The sequence below is a fragment of the Primulina eburnea genome, chromosome 5 (genome assembly GCF_022965805.1).
Source record: "Primulina eburnea isolate SZY01 chromosome 5, ASM2296580v1, whole genome shotgun sequence".
Taxonomy (NCBI): Eukaryota; Viridiplantae; Streptophyta; class Magnoliopsida; order Lamiales; family Gesneriaceae; genus Primulina; species Primulina eburnea.
The window spans coordinates 4,376,616-4,390,200 of record NC_133105.1 but is presented as its reverse complement, the minus strand read 5'-3'; the positions used below and the strand labels follow the sequence as shown (position 1 = coordinate 4,390,200).

Below are 13,585 nucleotides of genomic sequence, written 5' to 3'. Positions count from 1 at the left end.
CTAACTTTATTTAAGTTTTAATTTCTAGGGAGTTAATTATAAATGATTTATCAAACTACTTTATAATTTTAAAATAATGGGAAAATTAAAGTATTATGCTAAACCAACAGAACTGCCTGAATTCCACATGAATTAGTATGATGCTCACAGTTTCTAATACATTCTTATACTTGAAGTCCAAATGATTGCTCGAAGGAAACCATGTCTAAAATTAACAAGTACAATGAGAGTCAAGATCTGTTTTTTAATTGAATCTACCACGCAAGTAATTATAGATAAAATTTGGCCGTAAACAAGCTGGTAACACACAAAAAAATGTTGGCCATGCCCAGGTATAATGGAGGTGTCGGGAAAGCTATCAAAAGGTCCTCGAGTATTTTCTAATTTCATACATTATGGACGATATTGAAACCAAATCCTTGTTCAATGCAGACCCACCACCAATTCTCTTTACACAATCTGAAAGCCGGGTATAATAAAGCAATAGCTGTGTCAATGCAGCTCTCAGAATTTCCATACCGCATAAGAAGTTACTGAATGAAGTAATCACGTCATTGTGCATAAGCTCTATTGCAGCTTTCCATCTACTCGCGAAGTCCTTTACAATAGGCTCCACCTCAGTCACAGTAATTGGGCGCTCTGAAGCAGAGGTTGGGTCCTCAGCTGCCAACGATGGCGAGAGTAAAATAACCAAATTTAGAACTCTATTGGTAAAATCTTATTCAAACAAAATAAAGCTTTGAAACATACATGCCCTTGTCTTCACAAACTTGATTAGATCGTTGAAGTGCTCCACCAGTACTTCCTCCTGCATCCAAAACTTCATCTGTCAGTACTGAAATCAGCCAAATACACTATTTTAGGTGAACTGAATTATTCACCCTTATAGACATTAAGCAGTCATAATATAGCAGGTCAAAACTTTACAAACAAATACTTGAAGCGGTTAGTGAGCTTGTCAAAATATAACTCCACATTTACCACAAAAATGGCTGTATTGTTCTTCAACAGTTCTTCAAAGTGCATTTGAATTTTCCCACCATCAGGAGCAGCTTCCTGATGCATATGAGGAAAACTTGATGAAAATAAACATCTAACAGGTGAAGCGTATCTTACAACGCACGCAGGAATAAATGCATTTCAGCATGCAAGCACTTGTGAACATAGTGATAATGCACACATGGTGAAGGAGCAATAGCTTTCTGTTTTTGATGAACCGGGGTAATATAGACGGAGTATCCAACCCCTGGGGTCCCATCAGTGTATGCAAGTTTGTAAATAGATATGAACACGGATTTGTGCCTGTAGCCAAAAAGTTGAATTCAACTCCCTAGCTTAGCTTAATAATATTCATTTGACACCATAGCATACCTTTAGTACTGCAATTGTCATGTCATAGTTATTTATGAGAAATACTGTCTGCAACTTTGGCCTTGTGAACAATTTGGCAAGCTTGACCAGCAAATCATCAATAGCCATTCGCAATCTTTCCAAGTTCAGCTCAAGCTGTAATACTTAGACGGTTTGCACAGAAAACTACGAAAACTAAGAACTTCGAATAATTATATTCCCATGCTGCAAAAAATAACGAAGGAAACTGAACTTCTGTTTACCCCTTTACCTGACCATCTCCGTAATCAACATTAAGCTGAACTAGCGAAGCAGTAAATTCAGCATAGCGTCTCATGACATAATGTGGATGTACATCATCCTCCCATAGATTCCGGACAATGGCATTCCTAAGGCTGTTGAGATGCATGTCGAATACCATCTTAAATCGAGGCCATAAAGCAATGTTGACCTGCTCATAATGAGAACATAATGCATTTACGGTCATTGCAAAAAATTATTTTCATTTTCCCAGCAGAAACAGTGACTTTCAGAATTACACCAGCAATGATAAACAGACACTTTAAGAAACATTTGTTATCGTGTGGGTTACACATTCGACACTGTGTCAAAGATGACGCATGGCACGGCTAAGAAACTAAAAATAAAAGAAAAATGGGCACATGTATAATACACATAAAGGGATACATTTTTTTTTTCTCAAGGATTAGAAATAAAATAAAATTCTCAAAAACCAATTATCTTACTTTTATTCTTTCATATATAACTTTTCTATTCGAATAATCACATCTTATTTCGTAGGAGCTCTAAAATTGATGCTTAATCGACAATTTCACAAGTGATAATCACCATTATTTAAATTTACTACATAATCTGTATGATGATGCTGTGATCATAATAGAATTTAAGAAACAATAATAAGAAATTAAAACTTTTGGCCTTTGCCCATAGGTATAGTCCTTGTGGCAAAAAACCCGACTCCATTTTTCCTTTTAGATTGTCACAACCATGAAACAGACGCAATGTTTGGTTTTAGCTTTAAATGTTTTGGGAAAAAGTTTTCAGTGAAGATTTGGAGAAATGTTTTCGGAGTAAAAAATATATGTATGGTATTAGAAGACAACTTTTTACGTGCATCAAATCAGGTAAAATTTTATTTTTATAAATGTTAATTTATGTTTGGATTGATAATGGTGTGGATAATGATTATGGGTGAGATATTTTAATATAAAAATATATTTGAATAAAATATGATATAATAATTGAGTATTTGCGGAAGTAATAAAAAGTTGAATAAATTGTAATGATTACATTTGGAAAAATTGAAAAGAAGAAAAATGCTGACGGTAAAAATTAAAATGAGGTGACAGTCTTAGCTTAAACCATATTTGCTTAGTAATCATATATGTACTCATATAACACAGTTATCATCACCGTTGAAAGGTATGAGAATTGAGAACCAAGAAACATACATGCAAAAGAAAAAAACTATTAAATTGTTACACAACTCAAGGCCAGAATTGGCAAACTGTGAAGGTAGAAATAACAAATAGATTTATCATAAGGTTCATTCAGAAAAGTCAAGGATACATACCTTATCCAAATATGAATCTAGGCTTGGTATTCGTCGTCGAGACATTATAAGCTGAGAGAAAAATAAATTAACATTAATGAAATATTAAATCTGGGAATTAATATTTAACATAGCAATTATTTAATGTCAGTATATGCATTCAACAGCAAATTTAGGAACTGATCAGATGCAGACATCAAACTTTCACGTCAGGTACTGGTACCTGACAACGCAAGCCAGATGTCATATCTGCAGATAAAAAACATCAATTTCTTGAACCACCAACAGCGAGTGTTAACGTTCATTGATGGCAAGAAAACATCCAGAATGAATAAAAGAGGAAAAAAGTTCATATTCTATTTGATGCAGAAAGAGCTGCCACGGATACAAAAGTTAACCCCAGGCCTAAAAACGTTCATATTCTTTTGGCACTCTAGCAGTTGTCTGGAGCCAAACAAAAAGGAACTCTGGATGGTATTAAAATATTTACATGTTCTTAAGCACGCAACATCCAAACACTCACGATCCAACCATGGCGTCAACACAGTTAATCATCTCATAGAAAGATAAACATATTGGATATAATACAGGCTTTCAACATCGTTAAGTCTTAAATTCTGAACAATGAGCTTTCCCTGCCACATCAGTTTATAAAAAGTATACATCAGTACATGACATGTTGAAAAAATGGATTCTGAAAATATCAACATGGAAGAGGGGAGAAAATTTAAAGAGACAAATTCACTCAAATAACAAAATAAAAATGGTTCTCTCAGAAACATATGAAGACAGAAAGATAAAATTGTGTTGCATACTTGGTGCTGGTATATAATGCGGATCATCAGCATCAAACCAATTGCATCAAAGCAATTAGAGAGAGTTGCGTTTAAATGTTCGTCAATTACTGAGAAGGGCCCTGATAATCCAAGCACGAGGTATTTCAGAAAAATCATCATCATAAGACAAATTAAGCATTAAAAAGTTGTTATAATTGAATTATGTATTCTAGTTGATAGTTTTATTTTGTCAAGTATACTATACCATCACTAAAAGGTTTGACGCATACTCTCATACTACCAACAAGAATATTAAAACATTCTAGACGATGGCAATTGTGCAAACTTAAATACAGTGTAAATTGCAAATACCTGCAAATATATCATAAAACATAGATTCTTCTCCAAAGAATTCGTCGCAGAAAAGGTATCTGAAAGATGAACATGTGTATATAATTATAAATATTCACTGTTATATAATATAAGATAGGTACATCCTATAGAAGAATTAACAGCTATGTTATACATTTGAAATATAACAAATGCTGTAACAGAAGGAGAGAAAGAGTCCGGAAATACTCTGAAGCAGCAGTATCCATAAGCAGCTTGTGCAAGCTCCTGAATAGAACTTCATAAGGGTACTTTTTACCGCTGGCTTCAGCTATATGTGGAATCAAAGCAGACTCATCTATTTCCTGCCATCAAAAGAGAACACTAGATCAGTCAAATATTCACTTCTGAGAAACCAGCTGAGAGAAGAGTGTCGTATACTCCAAGGAATGTCAATCAGAATATTGATTACTTGTACACAGAAGTTGATTATAAATATAGATGACAGGATAAACCACAACTGCAGGCGATGACAAAATATGTTTCAACTCTTAGATCCACACCAATACCAATCAGTATTTATCTTTTGTCAGTTTCATATATGCTCTAAGTTGATTCTCATCTCACAATATACTAAAGGAGAATACCTGTAGGAATATTGTAAAGAAGTTAAAAGGCAAAAGGATGAACTTATAAACAAGATGCGGGTACTTGGATGGGAAACAATCCAAAACTTAGTAACAGATAATTTTGTCTTGATTTTTTTTGTAACTTGTGTGTGACTGGTTGTTATATGACAATTAAATAGCAGTTAATTTACTCGGAGGAAAGATGTAAAAAAGACGAATAAAAATACTATGATCACCAACCAGAAAAGTATCAGCCATCAGTTATAGATTTGCTAAAACAGAAGCAAAAATTCTGAGAGGTCTCACGTTTAATAATATCAGTACAACAGGACTTAGGTTACAGGTGAGTGCTTAAAAAAAATTTGTCTCAAAAAATATGCATCACTCATAAATCACATAAAGCCTTTCAAACGATGAAGTCAAAAGATACTATACCGAAGACAGTAACATAATATATCGTCCAAAAAACAAGCAGCTTGTCATATTGTCATAGTTTCGAGAAGAAATAATCTAGAATAATGCCATCTGGTGACAGAAAAAACCTTAAGAACATTTATCCTTTCTCCCAAAGCAAAAACAGCCGACCGGTTTTTCAAAGGCTCTCTTCCTCGTGAGAAAAGACTGGTGTTTCTGGTGTCGACACCAATTAAATCACTTGATGATGCTATATCCAGTTGCAACTTCTCTAATGCTTGAATATAAGCTCGGATTTTTGTACCAAGGACCTGAAAAACAGAAAAGGCGACTCTATAAGAACTTGGCCACTTTAAGAGGAATAGGATACAAGTGTTTAAATATTTTCTCCTGCTGTTCTCCTAAATTCAATTCAAATCATTCTCTTTATTGTTATGAATAAGGAGTGGGTCAAGAATGCCTTCTTATATGGTGACTTGTCAGGTCGAGTATACAGGAAGCAACCTCTAGGACATGGTCTTGAGGGGAGAAGATGGTGTTCAAACTTAATAAAGCTATTCATTGTTTGGAAAAAAGTCCACGTGCATGGTTTGACAAATTTTATATGGTTTTGATTGGATTGATGGTTTTCAAATCTCTTGATTTATTTGGATGGACAAATTCAAGTCAATTTAAAATCCACCAACTCCTTCAAGTCAAATATTTTTCTCTAAATATAATTCATCAATCTAAGTGCAACCTAAGGTTGTGATGTCTGTCGAGTTTCATTGTTAGCATATAGATCACTCTACATATGTTTTGTCGTAGTTCATTTGGGACATTAACACTAGTCGATGTTGATGATAGTTTTTTTACTGATAGTTGTATGACTTTTTACAAATAAGGCAGAAAATATCCAAAACCACATTTTGTGACAAGAAATAATCACCTAGATACATTTTTATGATGGAGATAGCTCATATAATTTGGTGTTGTTTGATCTACATGGAAGTATAAATTTGATATTTTACAATAACCAGATATTTTGGATGGAAGCCTGAGACATAACTATGGATATTTACTCACTTTTGGGACAAAGATGGAGAAATGTTTGCAGACACGTCATAGGATATCGCCAACTTGTTGAAAATTTTATATTTTTGACTGTTATCAAACCTGATATAAAATTTTCTGTGGAAGTTGCAAGTCATTTTATGCAGAAGTCTAAAGGTTGAACATCAGAAGACTGCCAGAAGTTTAGTTGTTTATAAAAATCTCCTAGAAAAGACTTGCAATATAGAAATAAATTGATAATGAACATTTGAAACTCTATTGGAAAACAAAATAGCAAATAGAAAATCCATATCAGGTATTGTATTACAATGGTAGAAATAGGGTGTAGTAAAAACCACAACGTGGTTTCAAGGTTTGGGCTGAAACAAAGATAAAACGATCTAATGAAATTATGAGGTTGAAGACCTTATTGACATAGATGAAGAATGTTCGGTTCCAACATCCGCTGTGACAATCAGGTGGCTATCCACATTGCTATTTACCAATAATTTGTGATGTTGTAAGGAACAAGGGAATCAGCATTAAGTTTACATCTTTCTGAAGTTTACAACTTTCTGAAAACAGAACGCTGATATTTTCATGAAGGATTGGCAGTTGCATATTCTACCCTTTTGTTCCAAGATGGGCATTATCAATTTATAGGCTCCAGTGGGAGAGTCCTAGATAAAAAATTTATTATGGTATAAAATGCATTTATTTATAATGTGGGTTGTGGGCCTTACGTGTTAATGTTTAGGCCCGATAATTTTTTATTTGCATTTTATATCTCGTATACACAAGAGAGAGCTATGAACAATTTTTCATAATTTAATAACTCTTTTTCTTCTCATCAAACAACAAAAAGGAAGAGATGGCGTCATCCAAATTTTTTGAGATGATATACATACATGAGGACTGAGGCAATCCACAATATGATGTTCGATGACACGAGCAATAAATATTTGTTAAATTATTACGGATGATTTACCTTATTCATCGTGTCAATGTACGCAGCACGAACATCAAGATACACCTCTTTCCCATGCGCCTTTAGGAACAAAATCACATATCTACAAATATTAAAAAGTTACACAGGCTTCCACCAAGTTGGGATAATATACCATATCGCTTATAATTATTAAGTGTTCGATACATATTTAAATCAGAAGCTCGTTCAGGCGAGTGATAAAGTATCCCTCACCTGATGAATAACATTGTTGAAAATACACCACTAAGATTAGAGACCATCTGAACAACTATTTTAAACAGATATCAACAGCCAGGATAAATGAGCATCTTCGTTGAATCAACAGGAGTCACTTGTACAAATTTTATTTTATTTATTTGCAAACTATGAGTACGTTGTTACCAACATAATTTAAATTTTAAAAGCACCTGATGGAACCTACTCCAGCTCAGAATGCAAGAAATGATGAACAATACATAATTTTCATTTGTCAACTTTGCAGCTATACGTGCAGAAATGTGTTCTGTTTTCCAATATTAAATGCTTAATCTGGGATCCGATCATCCAAGAAAAAACCCGAGCCAGATTTCTTTCCATATCTGTAATAACTAATAATTATAATAACAAATTACAGTTAATTCAGAATTCAAAATTAAGTTTTCAAACTTATCTTCAAATCAAAATACATAATTACTTCAAACAATAATTCAAAATCTTCAATTTCATTAACAAAATGTTAAAATAGAACTAAATTCTACGACTATTTATTTTAATTCATTCGTAAAGTGCATAAACGCAACCATAAAAATATAAAGTCAAACTCATCTTATCTCCAAGTTGGTATAAATCAACAACCAAGTTTTAAAATCAAAGACTGTTTCTTTTAATAGTCATCTGAACATAATATGGTTTTCATATTATTATTATCTAGCCTTTAAACACCCTAGAAAACCTAAAAATAATTTAAATCTTAGGTTTTCATAGATTTTCCTTAAGATACACATGAGAGACCAAGCCATACCAAAAATGATTTGGTTGAACATTTAACGTTTGAAATAAATCTCAATATCAAAACTTACTTCTTCTAGCCCAACAAAAGAACAACTCAATATATAATATAATACTAAACTCTCCACGTTGTAAAGATTCCAAAAATATAATTTTAATTATATAAATGATGTACTAGAAGAATTATGGAGGATGGAAGGAAACTAGAGTTGAGATGTGTTTGTAAAGAAAATATGACAAGTAGGAAAGATTAGTAGATATATATGGGCATTTAATTATTTTTCCTAAATTTTAAAAATATTAAAACAAGTTTTCACGTGTCCACATCTTGTTTGTTTATAATTTTCGGACGTGGATGTGTCATTTTGCACGCCGAATTTGTTCACCTATGTTCCAGTGTTCGTGTGTAAACACGACCATTCCAATTTCAATTCTTTTTTATCCTTTATCATTTCTGAGGTCAGTCAATTAATCTAGTCTTTAATTACAAAATCCGAAAAATTAACAACCTAGAGTTTGATGCACTACCCAGAATAACAGAGCACGTCAGTTTAAATACCCATCTTTACTGAGAAAATCTGTTTTTATGGATGTTTATTTGGTACAAGTGTCTTGATAATTGGTAAACGTTAACTATTAACATAATTTCAAAACAACTTCAATGAAGAACTCGAACGGCTCAAAGTACCATCTTTACTTGGGAAATATGTTCTCACGAATGTTTAATTTCCATAATGTGATGATCAGTAAAGATTAAAATGAACGCAATTTCAAGTCAATTTCAATCTCAAATTCAGACACAGATTATTATCCATAAACATGTTGTTCATCTAGAACCGACATGCTCACAACAATATTTGTCAAGTATAGCAGCTAAAAAGACCAACAAAACCAGCAAAGAGACTTCTATGGAGCTAATAAACAATAGCAATAACAACAGAATGCCTCAAGAAGGGATTAGGAACTGAATCGTTTCAAAAAAGCTATGGCAAAGGACAATTGTAGAGTTTCACTTCCAAAGTAGCTTACTTGTATTTTAGAAGAACACCTTGTTGAAGGATCTGAACATTTGTCTTAGGCTTCCTTAAAGCATTGAGTTTTTGTACAATGAAGTCAAATACCTGATAGAACAGGCCAAAAAGACGAAACAAATGGATCAAGTTATATATTTATGGAACTTCAAAAATGAAAATGGTAAAATGACAGCAGGTCTAAACAACAACAAATTAACTACAATTGAGATCAGCTACTTAGACTTCATAAAATAAATGAGAGAGAATCTAATGTATCTTAAAGCTAACCAGTCAATCAAGTCACGGAGAGGAACGATAGTCATTGGTGTTTTATAGATAATTGCATGTGATATATAATGTTTTAGGCTCAAATATTTATACAATCCTGATGTAATTAAGCATCTGTGAATCTTCTGGGTTCTGCCATCTTCAAGTGTACAAGGGAGCACCCCATCAGTACCCATGAAATGTGATTTCGAGAAAGGACAAAGTAAACTAAAACAAATGTCATTTATTGAAATATTTGTTAACAATGTAAAAACAATAATGAGAAAAAATGATCCAGCAATACATTCCCAACGTGAATAATAATCCAGATTCTACATACCTTAGAAACTGCTTTCTGGCGAAGTTTTTCTAATTCAGGTTGAACGTCACTCAGAGATTTTGAAGACTTCACCATGCTATCAATTTCAACAAACTTCAGCTTTTTACTAAGAATCTCAAGGGTTCTCATATATTCCTCATTCACCTAAAGATATTAATTAACAAACTAGAGTATAAACGACATACAATGAAGTGCAGTAAAATTATTCAGTACAAGCCGAAAATGGACGCAATTTAATAAGAATCAAAACATAAAAATTGATCTTGGTTAAGCAACTGATTAAATTATTGATCTTGTAATCCACATTCAATTACTGCAAATTGTATGAATGAAATGTCAGCCAAAAAATAAAATCCCACTGAGTAGCCAGGATATTGTAGACCAAAATCCCTCATAAAAAAGACGAAAGCTACACCAATTATATTCGAGGACATGAAGCCGTCCGTATTCTCGTAGATTGGGCCATTGAGAAACAGATAACAGAGTCCTTTCTTCTAATGCACAAGCAGGAATGAATTCAATACTTGATGTCCAACTTGGTGGAAACAACTTTATAGGCCCTTACATAGTACAATCTCACAACCCAAAGAAATAAGAATCCTGAAAGCTAGACTTCAAATTAACATATTACAATAATCTTTATTTGCATTCTCCTTCAAACTCTCTTAACAAGATAAAGCTACCAAAATCAAATAACTCATACTGGTAAAATGCTTAGAGTTTGAGTCATCAAGCATTAGATGGAAATGATGGATAGGAATGTTAATATATTTTCACAATCAAGCCATCATTCATCAAACAACTATGGCATTACAATAGTAGATAGAACATCAATATTGATATTTCAAGGCCATACATATAAAATATCATATTGAATAAGTAATTTTAAAAAAAAAACATAATATCATATTGAATAAGTAATTTTAAAAAAAAACATCTATAATGCGATTATAGAGATGCAGTTGACATACAAAATCATAGGTTACAAGTTCTTTTAAATAAAAAACCAAATGTAACAAAAAGGCAGAAGAGAAGAACTTAACAAAAGTTTGAGGTACCTCTCCATCAACTATTATATCAATCATCCTTGGTGGAACAATGATGTCCTCAACAAATTTTGCTAATTTAGATTCTGCTGCCTGCTAGTTACATGATAAAAGCCCATATGATACCAGAAATACAGGGGAAAGATAAAAAATGAAGCATCTAAAAGGCTGTGAAAAGATTTTGCTGGAAACAATCTTTCATCCATGAAACCAACAACAACTTTAACATGGGTTGTACACAAAAGCAGGAAAAAAAAAAACAAGAATGCAGATTCTACTAATTTCTATCGATTTTATGAAATGTTCGCTTTAAAATTCTAAAGAACCATGAAGAACCACATTACCTTCCGGTTTTTCAATTTGAGTCCCATATCCATAGATCTTTCCTGAAGAATCTTTATATCTGAACTTATAGAACCTATCTCATCCTGGAAAAAATGATAATAAAATCTGAGAACCTTCTGGTGCAACTTTTAGAGACAATCGCAGCAGCATCAACAATTATTCACCTTATTCACAGTAGATTTTATTCACAACAATAAACACCAAATTATAACAGCATTTAAAAAATAGCCATATAAAATTTTGCTGAAGAGAATCAGATTCTCCCTCTTTTAGCAATCAAATTGAACATTTCGCAATCCCACCATGTTAATTTGCAATAGTTAACCATCCAACACAAGCCCATGCATATTCAACCAAATAGATCTGGGACAACTATTAAAGAATAACATTATCTTCACTTCGTGGAATCTGATGTTCCCGGCAAGTGGCAACTATATCATACAAAGCAAAATGAGAAGCATCGGAGCCAATGTCTGTAACAGATACCTGGAATCCACTAAGTAAGATTTCCATCTGTGACAGAATGGTATCACAATCATTAATTTGATCGTGAAGTGAGATTAAATTGTCACTTTCTTTAATGTAATCCTGGTCAGATGAAAAAGTGCACCATAAGAGAGCTAAAATTAGTATTCGCTCATGAATACAAGTTAAGATACAATAAAAAAGGCCATATTGAAGGTGGATTGGACAGAGCTTCAGCACAGTGACGCCAACCACCAAAACGGTATCTTTTTCTTCTCTTTTCTTTCTTTTTTTTTTCGAATTTTGGATGCCAAAATTCAAAATATGATACTCTTCTTGTGCGGAACTGTGTCCCAAAATGAGCGTACTTCAAACTTTCGAGAATCAATTGAAGTGCCAGAAACTCAGGATGGATAAATTAACTTCACAAGAAACAAGTGATGATGTGAAGCATCAATATCACGAGCTGTTAATATATACATGAGGAGCTAGTGTACTGAATCAGAAACCTCGATAGAGTCCAATTCAGTTTGGCGTAGATTATTCTCCACATCCCTGGTGTAATCCCGCAATTTCGTACCTTTAGAAAGTATCATAGCAACCACCTTAAAAACAAACACCACAAACTCATTAAAATGTCAATTGGAAGAAGACACCAGGTGCTATCAATGACTATAGTGCAGAAAATGCTGTGTGCTTACATCGTCGCTTTTACAACCTTGAAGCTCTTGATCCAGTCCCTCCAATGAGACATCATCGCTATTCCAATAAAAAACAAAGGCGGGCAAAAAATAAAAAATTATCAAAACCCAATATATGCATACAGACTCGATCAAGTAAATGATTTCGGGAATTCAGAACCTGGCTGCATCATCTTCAACAGTCAATTCCTCAACGAAGGCTCCCAAATCCGTGGTGGTTCTCGATCCATTGTTAGCCTCAACCTATGCAAATAAGTCAGTATAAATGCATTTTTTGATTCACACAGATATAGCTTTAACTTGCAAAATCTGCAGCATGAGATGAGAATTCGTTACAGTTGGATTCGAAGCCGCATCAGCCATCTTCTCGGATGTCTTGGCAGTGGCAATAGTATATATCAGACTGCCATGGAAACAGATGTAGCCGTATTGACACGAAGAGTAAATTTAAGGAACCAGATGCAGGCAGAGACCGATTTCACAGTAGATCTTCGCCAGTTATTATATTATATTGGAAAACCGGATCTTTCTTTAAACACGGGTGAGCCTTGTAATCGAAAAACGGGCATGGAAAGATGGACCTATTTCAAGCAGGCCCATTCAAATTGAGTCATTGAAAGATGGACCTATTTCAAGCAGGCCCATTCAAATTGAGTCATGGAAAAGTGGACCTATTTCAAGCAGGCCCATTCAAATTGAGTCGTCAACTCGGGTTTGGTCGATCCGATTGTCGGAGCCAAATTTTTTTATTTTTTTTTAAATCATAACATAGTCAAGTTGCAGAGTTTGTGATGGTAGTGTATCATTTTTAAATCTAATAACCGAAATCAAATCAATTTAATTGCTTTTTATATAAAACAAAAATTACAAAATGAACTTCTAAATTTCCGAATTAGCTCATTTGATCGGTTAGTTCGATTTAACAAAAATTTTGGTAATCTCTACCTTTAGTACATTTTTTTTTCTCTACCTTTGGTACATTGATGACAATATCATTCGAATCGGATTGAGAATCAATACCTAACATGAATGAAGAAGGGTGTGGAGAAATTTTATGATCCTACTTAAATAACTGGATGTCTAATAATATCTTACTTATAACCGAACACCAGATTAAATTTTATATATATAAGTAGGGGGAAACAACTCTTTCCACTTGATCAGGCACAAAACCAATTGCCCTGATTAAGGTATGGGTCATTTGATTCACTGGTCGCGATATAAAAATAAAAATATAATTGACAAAATCAAATGAAAAGAGCTCGCTCTCATAAAAAATCAAACCAACACTATAAGAATTTGAATTGGGATTAGTAAGTGCAACAAGTA

At 33.4% G+C, this 13,585-nt stretch overlaps 1 protein-coding gene across 1 annotated transcript; it reads right to left on the bottom strand.

Moving 5' to 3' along the window:
* Positions 1 to 226: 226 nt before the first annotated feature.
* LOC140832514 (vacuolar protein sorting-associated protein 52 A-like) lies at positions 227 to 12,757 on the bottom strand. The gene is made up of 20 exons (XM_073196588.1): positions 12,593 to 12,757; positions 12,417 to 12,499; positions 12,257 to 12,314; positions 12,065 to 12,160; positions 11,577 to 11,678; positions 11,090 to 11,173; positions 10,758 to 10,838; positions 9,700 to 9,843; positions 9,109 to 9,200; positions 7,093 to 7,174; positions 5,201 to 5,383; positions 4,279 to 4,394; positions 4,072 to 4,130; positions 3,739 to 3,839; positions 2,945 to 2,995; positions 1,622 to 1,801; positions 1,372 to 1,506; positions 982 to 1,056; positions 751 to 808; positions 227 to 663 (listed from the first exon to the last, which is right to left on the bottom strand). The coding sequence occupies exons 1-20, from the start codon at positions 12,617 to 12,619 to the stop codon at positions 359 to 361; spliced, it is 2,112 nt and encodes a 703-aa protein (XP_073052689.1). The 5' UTR covers positions 12,620 to 12,757; the 3' UTR covers positions 227 to 358.
* Between the last annotated feature and the right edge of the window lie 828 nt (positions 12,758 to 13,585).